Below are 19,496 nucleotides of genomic sequence, written 5' to 3'. Positions count from 1 at the left end.
CATCTCCTCACAACGTCTCTCCTCTTGGATTACGTCCTGCATTCGTGCCTGCTACGACCTGGCCGGTGTCCCGACGCCGCGCCTCACCGCCCACTCCACGAGGGCCCAAGTCTCCTCGACTGCTTTCCTGGCTCATGTCCCGATCCAGGATATTTTTAGAGCGGCGGTTTGGTCATCGGTACACACCTTCGCCGCTCACTATGCGCTAGTACAGCAGTCCAGAGACGACGCTGCATTCGGATCAGCGGTTTTACACACAGCGATGGCTCTCTCCGACCCCACCGCCTAGGTAAGGGTTAGTAGTCAGCTAATTGGAATTGATATGAGCAAGCACTCGAGGAAGAAAAAACGGTTACTCACCTTTGTAACTGTTGTTCTTCGAGATGTGTTGCTCATATCCATTCCAAACCCGCCCCCCTTCCCCTCTGTCGGAGTAGCTGGAAGAAGGAACTGAAGGGGCGCTGGGTCGGCTGGGGTATATATCCAGCGCCATGAAGGCGCCACTCCAGGGGGCTCCACAGCCAACCCACCGGGTGTTGCTAGAGTAGAAAATTTCTCCGATCGTGCACATGGCGCGCGCACACCTAATTGGAATAGATATGAGCAACACATCTCGAAGAACAACAGTTATAAAGGTGAGTAACCGTTTTTTCCTTCTGTCTCTTCAGTAGAAAGAGTAGCAAGGGGAGGAAAACTGGGAAGATTCTAGCCTTTTCAGTGGCGTATCATATGTCTTGTCTTCAATAGAGAAAAAAGTGTGTTCTTGACATATTTTAGCTAACACAGGGTGATTAACATGAGTTAAGAACCAGGCATTTTGTAGTTTTAACACTTCAGCCTTCGAGGCGCTACCATATGTAAACTGCAGACTGTCTTGTCTTCACTAGGATTTTAATCACGTTAGCTAACCATGTCACAAGAACATGCGTTTTTCCTACTGATTACAAGGCCTAAGGCAGGGCCGGTGCAACCATTTAGGCAACCTAGGCGGTTGCCTAGGGCACTAGGATTTGGGGGGCGCCATTTTCTTCGGCAGCGACTGCGGCAGCCGGATCTTCGGCCGCCCCGGTCGCCGCTGGCATGTAGACGGAGGGAGCTGGGAGCAGTGGAGCGCAGGGAGGGCCGCCTGCAGCAAGGGGGTGGGAGGGGCGGCATGCAGGAGAACTCCCCGCCTCAGCTCACCCCTGCCCCGCCTCCGCCCCGCCTCAGCTCACCCCTGCCCAGCCTCCTCCCCGAGTGCGCTGTGGCTGCTTCACTTCTCCCACCTCCCAGGCTTGCGGCGCCTAAGCTGATAGGCGCCGCAAGCCTGGGAGGTGGGAGAAGTGAAGCAGCCACGGCGCGCTCGGGGAGGAGGTGGGGCAGGGGTGAGCTGGGGCGGGGGGAGTGCCTCAGGGTGGCGGGTGGGGAGCTGCCGCGGGGGGAGGGGCGGTTCGCCTCGGCGGGGGCTCGGGGACGGGGGGGCGCGCAAGGTGGAAGTTTCGCCTAGGGCACGAAACATCCTTCCACCAGCCCTGGCCTAAGGGTACGTCTACACAGGGACCCTGGAGGAGTGGGAGAGTCCCAGACCTTGGGTTCTAACCCGAGTCTGGAAGTCTACACAGCAAGACATATGATACGCCACTGAACCTACAGCAGAAGCCTCAGAAGCCTGAGCTGCCTGGCACGAGCCAGCTGTGGGATTTTCTTTGCTGTGTAGACATACCCTGAGGCAGAGTGATTGAGGAATTGGCAGCCTGTGATTTGGAGGCAGTGGGTAGAGGCTTGTGAATTACAAGAAAGGAGGGAGTAAGAAGCCTCTGACCTGGCAAGGGGGTGGGCGGTGGGGTGTAAAAGGGAGAGTGGGGGACATATGGTGCTTTTGTGATGAGCAGTATGTGAAGTGGGGGGCTTGTCACTAAACCAAAGAGATAGGAGGGTAAGAAACAGAGTGAAAGAGGTTGCTTGTTTATTTTCAGTAGTAGCGGAGCTATGGTTGGAGTTACAGCAGAGAGGTGATCTTGGGGGAGGGAATTTCCAGTTCATTTAGTTGGTTAATCTTATTTGGGATGAGAAATGATTTTGTGTATGTGGGATCAGAAATATTTTTCGGGGGCATGTAACTTCCAGCCTCAGTCCCACCATTTAGTTTGTGCTCTTGTCACCACTGTTGGGTACTAATGTAACACAAATAATAAAAAGTTCTTTCTAGTTCTTACTCTCTCAAACAGTACTTGAATTCTTGAGTTATAAACCCTAGAAGAACAAGTCTGTCTTAAGTGTCAGCATTAAGAAATAAACTTGACATTATGTTTAGCTTGATTTAAATAATCAATTTTAATCATGATTTAAATTAGCAATCAGGAAATCTTGATTTAAATAATTAAGTTTTTGTATTTATACTTTTTAGTTATTTTCCTAAAGAAAGATTGATTCTCAGTGGTGGTATAACCATTAAAACATGTAGTTTACAATTAAAGATGAACTTTATACTAAATTTGGTGCTATTTTTTTCTAAACAGGAGGATATACTGTATCTATATGGATTTATTTAAGCAATTATATAGCTTATACTTTTATTCAGTTTTGCTAATATTTACATTTACATTTTTATTAGAAAATAGTGAATGACTCATTTCTAATTTACTAGATTAATTTTTTACTATTCATTTGTGTCAAGGTGTATTTGGATGGAAATTGGAATTCAGTGAAAAATGTACAAAAACAGCATTTTAAAATCGTTAGTTAAACAAAACTACCTTAAATGTGCTAGATACGTAAGATAAAAAGTGAGTTTATCATTATTTCTGGTCACCATGTCCTTCAAGATTGTAGAATTAATAGAACTCATACTTTTGATTTTATTCATAGATTGGAAGGGGAAAACAAGCCTTTCTGCTTTTTGAACTCCCAGACAGTTTCTCAGCTTTGAATGAATTAGTGCTTGTCTACACTTGGAATGTTATAGAGGCACAGCGTCACTTTTGTAGTGCATCTGTGTAGACACTGCCTATGCTGATACAGAGGAGTTCTCCCATCAGCATAGGTAATCCACCTCCCTGTGATGGAGTAGCTAGGTTGATGGAAGAATTCTTCCATCGATGTAGCACTGTCTACACTAGAGTTAGTAGGTTTAACTATACCACTTGGGGGTAGGTGGGTGGATTTTTCACACCGTTGAGCTATGCAGCTGGGTCAACCTAACTTTTTAGTGTAGACCAGGCTTTAGTCATTGAACTGAACTAGTTGAATAAACTGAAAGAAAATGTTCTCTCTCTACCTGCAGCTACTGCTGTCAAAAGCTGGTTTAACACTTCAATAAACTTTGGTTCCAGGCACATAGCCAGTTTAAAGAGTCCTGTGGCACCAGACTAACAGACGTATTTGAGCATAAGCTTTTGTGGGTGAATACCCACTTGGTCAGACGCATGCGCACAGGAGTCTGAAGAAGTGGGTATTCACCCACGAAAGCTTATGTTCCAATACATGTTAGTCTATAAGGTGCCCCAGGACTCTGTCGCTTTTTACAGATCCAGACTAACTACCCCTCTGATACTTGATAGCCAGTTTAGTGGTTGAACTTTCTTTAGAACTTTTAGTAGAAAACATATATTTCTTGAATATTTTTTATTTACATTATTTTTAAAGATTATAGTTTTTAAAAGTATTTATATCAAAAATCCAATTTAAATTTTTAAAAATTGCTTTAAATTTTTTTTATTATTATTTTTAATTTATTCATCCTATTTACCTTAGTGCAGCCCTTAGAAAAAGTTAAACTTTTGGGCAAGCCACAACATAAAAGTTTTGAAGTAAATGGGTAAAGTTCAACAGCAGTAGATACTGTGACATCAGCGTTCATTTTTTGTTTCATCATGACAATTTAAAATATTCTAATTACTGTATATGTTGGTGGTAGTTTCATGTTGTGATCCGTCTTTCCTGAGTAGAAAACTGTTGGATTAATTTACCGATTCATATAGTCTAAGATTAGGCTACAGTGGATGGTAGGCAGTATTTCATTAACATAAAACAAGTACTGTATATAGAGCTGTCGATTAATCGCAGTTAACTCACGCGATTAATTCAAAAAAATTAATCATGATTAAAAAAATTAATTGCAATTAATCGCACTGTTAAACAATAGAATACCAATTGAAATGTATTCAATATTTTTGGATGTTTTTCTATATTTTCAAATATATTGATTTCAATTACAACACAGAATACAAAGTGTACAGTGCTCACTTTCTATTTATTTTTATTTCAAATATTTGCACTGTAAAAAACAAGAGAAATAGTATTTTTCAGTTCGCCTTATACAAGTACTGTAGTACAATCTCTGTATTGTGAAAGTGTAACTTACAAATGTATATTTTTTTTGTTGTTCCATAACTGCACTCAAAAACAAAACAGTGTAAAACTTTAGAGACTATAAGTCCACTCGGTCCTACTTCTTGTTCAGCCAATCGCTAAGACAAACAAGTTTGTTTACATTTACTGGAGATACTGCTGTCTGCTTCTCATTTATAATGTGAGAAAGTGAGAACAGGCGTTCACGTGGCATTTTTATAGCCGGTGTTGCAAGGTATTTAGGTGCAGTATATGCTAAACATTCATATGACCCTTCATGCTTCGGCCAACATTCCAGAGGACATGCTTCCATGCAAATGAAGCTTGTTAAAAAATTATTAATTAATTAAATTTGTGACTGAACTCCTTGGGGAATAATTTTGGATGCATCCGAAGAAGTGAGGTTTTTACTAACGAAAGCTTATGCCCAAATAAATCTGTTAGTCTTTAAGGTGCCACCAGACTCCTTGTTGTTTTTGGGCAATAATTGTATATCCGCTGCTCTGTTTTACCCGCATTTTGCCATATATTTCATGTTATAGCAGGCTCGGATGATGACCCAGCAGGTTCTTCATTTAAGAACACTTTCACTGCAAATTTGACAAAATGCTAAGAAGATACCAATGTGAAATTTCTAAAGATAGCTACAGCACTCGACCCAAGATTTAAGAATCTGAAATGCCTTCCAAAATCTGAGAGGGATGAGGTGTGGAGCATGCTTTCAGAAGTCTTAAAAGAACAACACTCCAATGTGGAAACTACAGAACCTGAACCACCAAAAAAGAAAATCAACCTTCTACTGGTGACATCTGACTCAGATGATGAAAATGAACATGCGTCAGTCCGCTCTGCTTTGGATCATTATCGAGCAGAACCCGTCATCAGCATGCATGCATGTCCTCTGGAATGGTGATTGAAGCATGAAGGAACATATGAATCTTTAGCGCATCTGGCACGTAAATATCTTGCAATGCTGGCTACAACAGTGCCATGCCAACACCTGTTCTCACTTTCAGGTGACATTGTAAACAAGATGTGGGCAGCATTATCTCCTGCAAATTGTAACCAAACTTGTTTTGTCTGAGCGATTGGCTTAAGTAGGACTGACGGGACTTGTAGGCTCTAAAGTTTTACATTGTTTTATTTTTGAATGCAGTTATTTTTTTGTACATAATTCTACATTTGTAAGTTCAACTTTCATGATAGAGATTGCACTACAGTACTTGTATTAGGTGAATTTAAAAATACTATTTCTTTTGTTTGATACAGTGCAAATATTTGAAATAAAAATAAATATAAAGTGAGCACTGTACACTTTGTATTCTGTGTCGTAATTGAAATCAATATATTTGAAAATATAGAAAACATCCAAAAATATTTAAATAAATCAGGGTGAATTTGATTTAAATCACTAGTCAGGAAGACTCAATTTAATCATGGATTTCTACATAAAAGTGCGTTATTGTTGGTTGTTATTCCTTAATACATATTCTTCACAACTCAGAGATTAGATGTAGGCTTCATTTTTAGAAGGTACACACTATACATTTATTAAGTGATTTATTCTGAAAACTTTTCAGATTAGTTTTAAAGCTATATCAGAAAATGAATGATTGTTTGGTTATTTCATTTACCAAAGGTAATTGAAGCAAATATTTATGAAGTCATTGGTAGGTGAACTATCTCCAATTCAACAGCTTAATCATTAATATTTGCAGGATTTTCTTGCCATGCTGTATTAGGAAGAGAGCATCACCTGACACACATATAAATTGTTTTATTTAACTAAAACAACAACGTTATGTATTCTGGATTTTCTTTCTTCAACAGCAAACATATAATATTTTAACAAAACAAACAAATGAATTTTTGAATTTAATTAAACAGTCAAGTTTTTTAAAATCAGGTTTGTTTTTGTTAAAATTGTTTTTAACTAAAATAGATAAATGAAATATTTTGTTAAAAAAACAAAAATTAAATCAACATGAGAAACTTAAAATATTGGCTTCTGCAGCTAACTCAGTCGTCTTCACCTTCATTTTCCTATTTGTTCATAATCTGGCAAAGAAAAACAAGCTTTCCTGCTTTTTCAGGTCCCAAATGATTTCTCAATTTGGAATGAATTAGTCCAAAGGAAGAAAATATTCTTTCTACACCGGCAGTAGCTGCTTCTGCCGGTGAAGTGAGATTATCACTTCAACAGTCTCTGAATCCAAGTGCTTAAGTGACTTCCACCAGTTCACTGGTGTAACTTTCTTAAAAACCTCATAAGCATACATATATTTCTTGAATGGTTCACCCTTAGTTCTGAAGTTGATTATAGTTGGCTTTATGGAGGGATGATTGCTGGATGTCCATGTCATAGCCAACTCCTCTTCTTTGGCAGTTAAAGTTTGACCCTGGTACTGAGTATTTAGAATATTTGCAAGAAAATGAGCTGCAGATAGTGCTTGTCCCATTGTAATGCTTGTAATTTAACTCTGTCATTGCATATTCCTCTTTTTAAGATCTCACTCAATTCCTTCCACATTTCAACAGCATCATCAATAAAACAGTTATTTCCCTGCATTTTGTTCAAGGCTACAGAAATAGGCTTCAGGGTACTTAGCATGTGTTCAACATTTCTCTTAAGCTCAATTTTGAGAACTTTGGCTGTGACAGTGCCATCTATTTTTTTTTTACGATTTTGTTCACAAACTGTCATCAGATTAGGCCAATTCTTGATATAGTGTTCAAAACAGTCCACTACTGAGTTCCATCACATGTCTTGTGGGAGAGTTAGCTTGGTTCCTCCCACTTTTTTCAGAGAAGCTGCTGCAAAGTGGTTGTTACGGAAGTATTTTCCAATTTCAGCAATGTTAGCCTTTATTTCTGGAACACTGAAGTCTTTGACTAGGAGGTGCATCAAATGAGCACTGCAACCGCATGTTATTAGCTTGGGACTCTCTTCTAAATAATTTCTTCTCCTCTTGGATACATTTGCAGCATTGTCTGTGACCAAGCTGCATACTAGACATTTGGATTTTTTTTCACAGTTTGTTATAGCTTTTACTGCTGTTACTTGTAAGTATTCTGCTGTGTGTGCATTTCCTGATGTATCAATTGTTTCTGTAAGGAAGACATTCCCTTCTTCTGTTGTCACACAAGCACATACAACAGGATCGTTGTGGACATTGCTCCATCTATCAAGACTCGGGTTAACAATTTCACCCTCTAGACCTTTTGCACACTGCTCAATTTCTCTTTCATACATTTTATCCAGCAATTTGCCTGCGACATCTGCTCTGTTGGGTGGACTATATCCTGGTCTTAATGACTGAACCATGTTAACGAAGTGTGGGTTCTCAATCATACGGAAAGGAGAGTTGTTGCATAAACAAGCCGGGCAATTTTTTCATCAATTATCTCTTTTTGTAATCTGCTAGTTCTTATCACAGACTTATCTATGGTTGTTTCTGGATGATGGAGATTTTTTTTTCTTTTTGCCACAGGTGATCTAATGTAGCTATGTGACATGCATGATGTGACTGAAACACTATCATTGGCAGATAACTCTGAAACTATAGAAAATGATGCTGATCTTGAAGGCGGATAGTCTTCAGAATTCTGTATGTTGAGTACAGATTCTTCTAAGCAAAATAAGTCAATGCAGTTATTTAATTATTATTACCATACTGCTCATTTAGTATTACTCATTGCATTCACGGACACTCAGTAGTACTTTAAAGGTGAAATTGTAAAAGGAAGGTCTGCCTATTTCAGCTATTTATTTTTAATCAGAACTGCATCTAAAATGATAGTACCATAGAGTAATAACTCCTTTTTGTGATCAAACATGAGAATTCAAGAATAGTCCAGAAGGAAGACAGGGAGTCCTTAAGAAAGAAGTATGAAATAAAAAAGATTAACAACCTGAAGGTTCTGCATCTTCAGACCTGTTCCTTTCATCATCTTCAATGCAGCTTCCTCCTGAGAAGGAACACTTCTCATGATGTTGTTTTGTTCGGGCGACCAGGCCTTGCATTTCTTCATTACACTGTTTGCATTTTGCACACATGCCTGTCTTACCCATAGGTAGAGGAACTTCATTAAAATATTCCCAACTGGATCTCTTTTACAGCCTGCTGCCATTATAGGTTTTCCCTTCTAGTGAGAGAATGGTATGGTAGATCTCAAATCAATGAAGGCCCCACTCGGAAAGATCTCAAGACTTCTAGAATATGCTGCTCAAACAGTTTCACTTTTGTTTCTACTGTCCCTCCCTTCTCACATTTATCTCTAGACTTCTTCTCCTTGTCCAGATCTGTTCCACCACCAACAATCTTCTGTTCATTAAACTTTTTGAAACTTTGCACTCTTAGAGAGAGAGGTAAGGGATTGACTCTGTGTACATAAATTTGCAGAGGGACAATATGAGGTCTGTTATTTCTCACCTCTATATTTTATTTATTTATTTATTTATTTAAAACCATTTTTGCTGTTAACAAACATGCTATCTCTGGAGACACAAATCCACAGTTTGAGAACTGCAAAACTAAGCATCTCTGATGGTATCTTCTAGACCAGTGGTTCCCAAACTGGGGTTTGCGAACCCCTGGGGGTTCGCAGAACGTTACAGGAGGTTCACCAGAAAAATTTCACTAATGGCGGACAGAGGACCCTGGGCATTGGAGGCGACAGGTGGGACCCAGTTGCAGGGCAGACACCCTGAGCCCCAGGGAGAGCGGGGCTGGGCAGTTGGGGCCAGCAACCCAAGCCCTGCCCCCATCAGCAGGGGAGCCGGCAGTCCGAACTCCAGCGTTCCGAGCGGGGCTGGCAGCCTGAGCCCCAGGGAGAGTGGGGCCGGGCAGTTGGGGCTGGTAGCCCGAGCCCTGCCACTGTCAGCGGGGGAGCCGGCAGCCTGAACCCCAGCCCGAGCCTCAGGGAGAGCAGGGCCAGGCAGTTGGGGCTGGCAGCCCGCGCCCCAGGGAGAGCAGGGCCAGGCAGTTGGGGCTGGCAGCCCGAGCCCTGCCACTGTCAGCGGGGGAGCCGGCAACCCGAACCCCAGCCCGAGCCCCAGGAATTTGCCAAATCTCATCTAAAGCCAGAACCACGGCCCTTCTTGTTACCACCAGCCACAACCTCACCGGAAACTAGAGGTGGGTGAAAAATACCAAGCATTTTTCACAGAAAGTTTTGAATTTTTTTCACATTTTTCAAAATTCCCCAAGAAAAATTTACAAAAAACTGAAACGGAAAAATGATCCATTTTCAAAAACTGTTTTCATGAAACATTTTCTGATTTTTGAAAACCAAAAATGAATTTATTTTTATTAGAAACCATTTTTTAAAAAACAAAAGCCAAAAAAACATTTTACAGAAACATTTTTGGTTTCTGGTTTTTCTGTTTGTCAAAAAAAGTTTCAATTAAAAATATTTTTCAGAGGTTCATAGATTCCGGGGTCCGGCAGTTGGGGCATCCATCACACTGAGGAAATTTAAACTTAAATCCCTGAAAATATTCATTTTTAGGAGGGGGTTCACGAGATTTCACAATTTAGTGAAAGGGGTTGGCAGGCTGTTAAAGTTTGGGAACCACTGTTCTAGACCGACCACTGAGTCCCATTGGGTAGATAGAAAGGTTAACCTAAATAATCTATACAGAAGCCCCTGGAACCCCATAAAATTGGGTCCCTAATCCATGAACTATTGAAACTCATTTACAAAATTTTTCTTAAACATTACATGAATATATTGTCTCATACTATAGAATTAGAATTTATAATCCCTATTCCACGATGAGAGATCTTTGAGCTATAATGTATCTTAATTAAAACTATCTTTAGATAGTTTTTTCCTTAAAAAGCATTTTATCAACAAAATTCGATTTAAATTAAAAAAATCCAAATTTTAAAAAATTTAAAAAATAATTGATTTTTATCCACCCTGAAGTAAATGGTATTCTGTTTTGTTTAACAGCGCGATTAATCGTGATTAATTTTTTAATCGCTTCACAGCCCTAACTATATATTTTTATTTTATTACAGTGCCATCTTTGAGTCAAGTTCTAAGTGTTATTTTTTTTAAAAGAAGTGTTATTAAAATAATGTAATAGACTATGGCTAGAGCCACGATCTGGAAGTCTTATAGCAGAGAAAGTTCTTTTGTTTCCTTGTGAAATGTTTCCTTGTGAAGACCAGTATGTACAGAATAGCACGTGGCATGCTTTGCTGAGGAAAAGCCAGGAATAAACTGTCAGGGTTTACTATACTACTGAATCTTAAATAGTGGATTGAGTTCTTTGGCAATCTAGCACACCTTTTTGTATGTCTGAATGTATAAATAGAAAACATATATTTTATAGGTTTTGAGTTTTTAGTATTTATGCATTGAAAAAATACCACCTAGCACAGTGGTCCCTAACCTTTTTCGTCTGGCGGGTGCCAGACGACGAGCCACGGAGAACCGTGGTGGCAGACGAGCATCCGCCGAAATGCTGCTGACAAGCAGCAACGTCAATAGGTGTTGCCGCTGAAATGCTGTTGACAAGCAGTGTCATCCAGAGGCGTCACCGCCGAAAATTGGTGGCATTTCAGCGGCAGTGACTCTGGATGACGCTGCTGGTCATCAACATTTCGGCAGATGCTTGTCTGCTGGCCAGCACACAGGCGCACTTAGACGCCCCGGAGGGTGCCATGGCACCCCTGGGCACCACATTGGGGACCCCTGACCTAGCTCATATAAATGCATTGCTTTAGTCATAAATGTTATGAATCAGTTCTTATCTAATGTTATTGCTTTGTTCAGGGATCATTTTCTTCATGTAATTTTTGAAAACTAAACAGCCTTTTCTTTTTCCCTTTGTTCATAGGATCTCTTTGTATTTAGACATGAACTTGCCTTGCTAAGGATATCGACCTTCATGGGCATAATAATGTTAGGTGGAATAAGTGGACTCTTTTACACTCAGCTAATGGGTATTTTCACTGTAAGTATTTCATTGTTTGATTTTTCAGATAGTTTATCGGTGTACTGTAACTCAACCATACTGTCAGGCAGTATAGACCATATATAAAATAAATAAAAATATATGAACAGAGGAACTGCTGTATTAGTAATCCATCTTTGTCTGGCAGTACTCTGTAGGAGGGGAAGGTGTAAGAAACCCTTGTGTTTCCCATAGCGGAACAGTTATGGAATAACCAACCCATAGGGGAAATATCTTCCTAATTTGCATCAGTTAGTGAATGGCTTTTGCCCTGATAAGGGTTTATATCATTATTTTTTTTTTCCTATTTATTGTAACTCTGGATCTATAATGCAATAAAAGGTATGCAAATGTGTTACCCTTTTTTAAATTTTACAATCTTTTTGGCCTCAGTTACACTTTGTGGCAGTGAGGCCATGAGTTAATTATACATGCTAGGTAGAAGAGACTTTTATTAAATGTTTAATAAAAACATATATATTGAAGTTTTCTATTGTTAAGTTTGTAGAATTACAACAATTTCAAGATAAATTAGTTTGATATTTAAAGATCTGGAAAACCAGTAAAAAAAACCTCTGGAAGGAAACTTTCCAACTACAATGAACATGAACACATAATATCTGCTTATAATAAGAAACCAAGCTTTGGTTGCTATGACATGGGTCTCTTTATATTAGAAATGAATAGTTGAAGAGGAAATCTTTTAATCTTGAGTATTTATAACTTTTTGAAGTGTTCCAGTGCTCAGATAAAGAGAAAGTGTTAGTAAATTTGTGCTTGTGTACTTGAGTGCATCATTTGGCTTGCAGAATTTGATACTGGTAATGATGTGCAAGATGGAAAAAATGTAGCCAGACATTTAGATCCCAGAATAAGTTTGCAGAGGTTGTACTTAGAAAAACATATTTTTACTTCTCTTTCAAATCCCTCTTATTTCTTTTGGGAAATTAGTATGTCAACAAATATATATAAATTAAAAAACCCTATTTCACCATACTGCATTTGACTTCACTGAGTAACCAGGTAATCTTTTTACTGTATATTGTTCTTTCACACCCAAGTCCACATTGTTGTTTAGTTTGCCCCCTTTATTCCACTGACTGAAATCAGATTGGAAGGTCTTTTGAGTAAAGAGTTGGTGTGTTCTAATCTGTACTGTGGAGTGCCTAGCATGCTGTTGGGCACTGTTGTAGAATAATAAATACTTGTAAACTGAGCAAATTTGATATGAAATCAGTAAAACACAAACTTATTTTTAAAAAGTGTAAATCCTGATAAGAGTTGTAGTTAGCAAGAGGCAATCATTAAGCCCGGAAATTCAGAGCTGAGGCTAAATTTAAAAGAAACCCAAACATCTGAACGTACAGGAAGTCACAGTTTAAGGTATTTATGCTATATTAGCATCTGCCCCTTGGAGCGCTCTCTTGTGATTTACAGAGATGCACAGGAGTGGGTGTAAGTGGGATTGGTTAGAGCAGAGGCCTTTGGAGAGTGGTGCAGCAGAACAGGCAGCATTCCTGCTCTTTTTCCAATGCTCTGTGCTGGATCCTCTGTGCAAATTGTGACTAGATGAGTTTAGCAAACTAAAGTGTCACTCTTCTTTCCCTTTTTTGAAAGGGATGCTGAAATCAGGTTTACAAAGAAAACTGAGTAACAAACTTAAATAATTCTGACCTGCTCCATAATCCAAACAAACTACCACCTCTGCATAATACAATCTGCTAAAAAAAAGCTCAACCTTCATTATATAACTTATAGAAACCAAAGCCAATAGTCCATGTTGGTTGTTGAGAAGGATAATGTGTGCTGAAATGATTAATTTTAACTTCATCTAAATAAGATTCAATATACAGATTTTTGAAAAAGCATCAGGAGGTTCTCAGTTGCTTTCATTGATTTTTATATTGAATATGATCAGATTATAAATTAATTTTTACTGCCAACCCTGCAAATTTATCATGGGATCTATAGTGTAGCGAGATTCTTACCTTCTTGTTTATCATCGCTGGAAATAAAGAATCAGGCCCTCAAACTAAACCCCTGCAACTTCATTGTCTTTATAGATTATGCTTACAATGATTCGGTGCAACTGCATTCTCTTTAATGGGTTTGCCTAGGTGTAACTGATTGGAACTTAATAAACAGTCCTGTTTAATGAGGCACAAATGGAATATAATTCAGAGCTCTCTAAGCTATGCCAGTTCTACAAGGCTAACAGGAGTAAAAACAACTAAAAACGTATTTTTGTCAATACACTGAGAAGAAAAACTCTGAATGAATACCATGGGCAGATGAATGAGGTGGCACCTCATTATACTGCTCTTCATTATGGATTGAGCGTAATGTTATCTTAACTAGAACTTGTTGAAAAAGCAGTAAATATTTCACAATTAAGAAAATTGGTTTTGCAAAATTAGATGGATTTGTGCAAAAATTTTAAAAAATGACTAGTTCTAGTCATAAGAGAAACTTACAAGCCATTACAACGTATTGTATTTGATCTTCAGGTGCACCTGAGTGTCATTACTGAGTACCTGAAGGAGGGAGATGGATGGGGAAAGAGGTGGCTTTCTGCCTCCTCCCTGTTATCACTTCTCAAAATCCTGGAGTTAGCCAGGAGCTGATTTTTCTGCTCCTAATGCAAGTTAGAACAGTGTTAGTCCAAGATTGCCTGAGCACAACTCTGACCATGCTCCCTCTTCAATGCATAATTGAAGTACCTGAGATGTTTACAGTTAAAGGAATTTTGTCTGAGCTTTCTTGCCCTTCCTGGAGATTTCCAGGATCCTGCTGGTTTTTTGGTTAGCTTAGGTATAGATTCATAGACTCTAGGACTGGAAGGGACCTCAAGAGGTCATCGAGTCCAGTCCCCTGCCCTAATAGCAGGATCAAATACTGTCTAGACCATCCCTGATAGACATTTATTTAACCTACTCTTAAATATCTCCAGAGATGGAGATTCCACAACCTCCGTAGGCAGTTTATTCCAATGTTTAACCATCCTGACAGTTAGGAACTTTTTCCTAATGTCCAACCTTAAACCTCCCTTGCTGCAGTTTAAGCCCATGCTTCTTGTTCTATCCTTAGAGGCTAAGATGAACACGTTTTCTCCCACCTCCTTATGACACCCTTTTAGATACCTGAAAACTGCTATCATGACCCCTCTGTCTTCTTTTTTCCAAACTAAACAAACCCAATTCTTTCAGCCTTCCTTTATAGGTCATGTTCTCTAGAGCTTTAATCATTTTTGTTGCTCTTCTCTGGACTCTCTCCAATTTCTCCACATCTTTCTTGAAATGCGGTGCCCAGAACTGGACACACTACTCCAGCTGAGGCCTAACCAGCGTAGAGTAGAGCGGAAGAATGACTTCTCGTGTCTTGCTCACAACATTGTTAATGCTAATGTTAATGCATCCCAGAATCCCAGCATGAGGCATATCATTCTGTATTCCTACTACTCCCATCTAAAATTTTTAATAGCTCCCATGTATTGCTTCCACTTATGTCATGGGATTTTCTTTCTTGTTTTTTATATACTTTCAACATTTCTTGAAATTTGTCTAGATTGCCAGTGTGCTATAATGTCCCTTTTTTATAGCATGCGAGTGGTATGTAGGAGCTTCTGAGTTGTAATCCCAGGTCTTGAACAAGTCACTTAGGCACACATTTCAAAAGTGTTCACTGATTTTCTTTCTCCGTTTTTGATGCCCAACTTGAGAAAGCCAGATCCTGATATTCAGAGAGGTGAGCTCCTTTTTGTATCAGGACCTCTACAATTACAACACCATGAAATTTCAGATTTAAATAGCTGAAACTATGAAATTTACTATTTTTAAAATGCTGTGCCTGTGAAATGGCCTGTGAATTTGGTAGGGCTCTAATCATTGTATAATGCTTGGAAAGTGCTATGTAAGTGTTAAATTACACAACTATTGCTTCTGACTTAGTCTGTGTTAGTATAGATTATATATAAGTATAGAAAACCTATTTTAAAGCTTCAAGTTACATATTTCGTGTATAATTTCTGTTGGCTCCCAAAAATAACCATCCCGTTTAGCTCTGCCGAAGGTCTGGCACGCTGAAAAACATTGTAATTTTTCTTTTTCATACTTGCTGTACTCTTAGTTATCTGGTTTCCAAAGTAGTTTTTTTTTCATTCAGCACTCAAAACTCTTATATTTAATAGTTTCTTAGAGCAAACAACAAGCATATCTACTTAGCTTATCTTTCCAATCACCTTTCTCTCCCCCCCCCCCCCCCCCCCATCTCTAAATGTACATTTTCATTTTTGTTCCACTCTCAAGTCTTAGGCCTACAAACAATTTTTGTACTGACTGAACTGTTTTGGTTAGGGGGTGGATTTTTGACCAAAATAGTTAAATCGATACAGCTCCTAGTGTGGATGTAAATATCAGTATCAAGATCCTCTTTGGGTGTGATTTATTCCCCTTCCCTTACAGGAATAAGCTACATTGGTATAAGTACTTTTATACACTGTAAATGCACCCACACTCGGGGGTTGTACTGCTTTTAACTATAGTGGTATAGTTAAAGTGGTACAATTTTTCTATGTAGACAAGCCCTGAGTCCATCTGCTCATATTGCTAGAATCTTTTAGACCATATTTAAAGAAACAGCTGGTATGCCTGTACACTTCAAGTCTGTAAACTGCTTTAATAATATCTGTCTCTTCAGTTTAATTGTTTGTAGTATGAGCAGATTTCTTAAAAGACCATGCTGTGCATTCTTTTAGTTTCTTAACTTTATACCTTGGTAGAAGGTGAGAGGAGTTTGAGAGCTGGACACTAAAAATGGCATAGTATTCTGGGGGGAACACTGGGTACATCTACATGGGGATAAAAGCCCACGGCATGGTCATAGTCAACTGACTCAGGATCACAGGGCTTGGGCTGCTGGGCTAAAAAAAGTCTGTGTAGATGTTTGGGCTTGGGCTGCAAAGGTAGAGGGTCTCAGAATTTAGACTCCAAACATCTGAGCCCAAACATCTGCACAGCAATTTTTCAGCCCTGAGAGCCTGAGTCAGCTGACCCATGCCAGCTGCTGGTTTTTTATCCCTGTGTAGACATACTCACTGAGGGCAATGGAGACCCCAAAGGGAGCATTTTCGGTAGTGTACATTTCCTTGGATAACTGTGCAATGGTAAAATGAAGAGTTGCTTAACCCCAGCCAGCTGTCTCAACATTTTCCTATCACCAGCCATACAAACAAAAAGAAAAAGAAACATAGCTCAGAGCTGACACTTATAGTGTGGAGCTGAAAGTAAGAGCAATGAGACGTGTGTGTGTGAGTGAATACCAGAAAAGACCTAGTTTTAAGGTGGTACAAGGGGAGTGACAAGAAGTAAATAAATATAATTGAAAGAGAAAATGTAGTATGAATGTCAGAGCTTTTTATTTACTTCATGTACTATAGGACTCATTATTATTGAACCTGAAGCGAGGAAGCAGATACAGTACTGTACAAAGTAAAAAATTAAGAAGTACTTTAAAAAAGCTGCATTGCATTCTATGTGTATTTTTTAAACTGCACTTATTTTGAAGTCCAGTTTTTGCACTACCATCACTTCTCATTACACATCCACCTTTACTTGTGACTTTGCACCTTTTATGTAAGACTTCTAAAAATAAAATAAGAAAATAAATACAAATACCAAATATGGTATGCTATTTTAAATCATGATTTAGATGATTATTTTTAATTTATCATGAACCTCTCTTTTTCATTGTTTTTAAATTGCTTCAGAACTATAAGGTGTTCGATCTGCTAACTTTTGTTAAGGCTGTTACTTTTTGGATGTGTGGGGTTTCTTCTTATCAGGCTTTGTGGTGATCTTTATTTTGTTGGCAGCCGTCTGCTTGAAGTGATCGGCTACTTCTCTTTTTCATTCATTTTGAGATATATAAACAAACACACACACACACAAGGAAAATCCCATCTTCCCATGGTTGGTGGAAGGTAACAGGATAATCGCTTCAGCAGTGATCCTCTGATGTCATAGTGGGAGGCCAGTAAAAGCGGATTATCTGTGACCCAGATAAAATAATTAGAAATTACTTGGACACTTACACATAACGGATCTACTAATCTCATTTCCAAAGTTAAAAAAGATCTGTCTCGCAACATAACACTACCAGATGTTTCAATTGAACTGCATCCTTTGCGGAGACTAATCTGAACCCTAATTTTAAAGGATTACCTTTGATTGTTTTTATTTAAAATACTAAACGGGATGTGTTTTCATTTTTCCGTATGTTCTTACAAATGATTAATATAGAATTAAAGGATTTTTGTTCAATTTTTTCAGCACAGCCCAGCAATCTCATGTCTTTCTGTATTACATAATATATCTGTATTACACAGATGATATGTTGTTTTCCATGTTAGCTATTTATGATTTCATTAATATTTCTGTAGTCTTTGAGCTACATACTGGATAGATTACCATAATTCTGATAAATATAGTGTGGTCTCTGCTAAATGTTGATGCTTATATTATTCTAAATTGAGGGGACAGCGACTTTAGTAATTTGATTAATGCTGCCAGGGTTTCCTGTTAATTAATTCTTTAAACAGTGTACAGTGATATGCCAGTATCATTGAACATCAATACAGTGTGGATGGGGTAGAGATGTTTTCTCTTTATTTACTCTGGAAAGGGCTGGAAGAGAAAATATTTTAGCACCTGTGTTGAATAGCCTGGTCTGTTGTTCTTTGTGATGCCTTGACCATCCATCTAACCTCTTGTCCTTTATAAGCATTTTAATGTGATCATTTAAGTTAACTACTGTATTGTGTGTTGTTACAGTACATCTCCTTTTCATCACCAAGTGGCAAATGGCTTTCAGCACCTGCTTTTTGTTGTTAGTTGTAAACAGTGAACTTCTGAAAATAACTTGTAAATTCTTATATATCAGTATTTGACCTGTTTTGATGAACACTTGCCTTGACAAGTTAAGAGGGACATTGTTCATTTAGTCAGATTTGTTTTTCTTTTAAAAAGAAAACTTGTTTTTATGTTCCTTTTTTTCTCTGTGTTTTTGTTTGTTTTAATTCCCATTACTTAGAGAAATGAAGAAAAAGTTGAATTTATCCAAAGGAATTTTGTGTAGTATTGTTGTACCCTTTGGGGATTTTACTTGTCCCCTTGGGGATCTTAGTTTTTATCAAGGAGACTAATATTTTGTTTAACAATGCATGGTAATTGAAAAATTTTAACTGAAAAATATAAAAAATAAAATAAAAATTTAGATCATCAGATAAAATCCCTGTGGTTTTCTTGTATAAACAGTGACTCTGATCATCATTCTCATGATGAAGTATATAAAGAATACTACATTTACATAATTTAAAACTATTCTGTAAATGAGGAATAAATACATTCAAAATACTTAATTGCAGTTTTGCTATTCTTTCCCCTTTTGCTATTTTGATCCACTACTTTAATGTACATCACACTTTTTTATGCTATCATCAATAGACAAATGATATCACTCTGACCTAACATTCTTTTTGTCTCAAAAATTAAGTATCTTATAATTACAAATATTTGCAATCATATGTTTAATCAGATAATCTATTAAATACTGTTTTGATTAGTCAAATAATGAGGGCTTTACCTATTTTTCAAACACACCAGAAATATAATCAAAGGACTATAAATCCTTGTAATTAAGTTTACCAAAGCAACAATCGGGGCCAGAGTTGGAAATCAGGCAATTGCCTTAAAATACTGTACCTGGATAGAATAAAATAGAAAATGATCATGGTATTGTGTGTGTGTGTGTGTGTGTGTGTGTATATGTATATATGTATATATATATGTATGTACTGGAAAAATAGAAAATTATTAGAAAATGTATTCAGGCAACATTCTGTCCATCTGTCTCTCCCTTAGTCTTATTCCCTCCCCCCCCCACTTTTCTGCCTTCTCTACCCCCATCCAAATATAGGTAAATCTACCCTTAGAAAGCTGCATAAAGCTCTGGAAATTAAACTGTAGAAAGCAATCATGCATAGTCCTTGAATGGAGGTTAGTAGACTAGATCATCTAAGAGGTCTTTTCCATTTCTAAATTAGTATTCTCTTACCTGCTAAACCCTTTATTGTATTTTTTTCTACAAATATGGTCTATATTTATTTCAAATATTTATCATCCTACTCTATCTTTGAAGCATTTTG

At 38.2% G+C, this 19,496-nt stretch overlaps 1 protein-coding gene across 3 annotated transcripts in view; it reads left to right on the top strand.

The window, feature by feature from the left end:
- ZDHHC21 (zinc finger DHHC-type palmitoyltransferase 21) overlaps positions 1–19,496 on the top strand; it is a 73,110-nt gene that overhangs the window by 30,443 nt on the left and 23,171 nt on the right. For 2 of the 3 annotated variants that reach the window (XM_054032664.1, XM_054032665.1), the window contains one exon: positions 11,180–11,296. The exons of the other annotated variant lie outside the window; for it this stretch is intronic. In XM_054032664.1, the coding sequence (XP_053888639.1) occupies positions 11,180–11,296 (117 nt within the window). The remainder of the gene's footprint in view (positions 1–11,179; positions 11,297–19,496) is intronic. 3 annotated transcript variants of the gene reach the window in all.

The sequence above is a fragment of the Malaclemys terrapin genome, chromosome 6 (genome assembly GCF_027887155.1).
Source record: "Malaclemys terrapin pileata isolate rMalTer1 chromosome 6, rMalTer1.hap1, whole genome shotgun sequence".
NCBI lineage: Eukaryota > Metazoa > Chordata > Testudines > Emydidae > Malaclemys > Malaclemys terrapin.
Note: the sequence above shows the minus strand (reverse complement) of the source record. Positions and strands in the feature narration are given on the sequence as shown.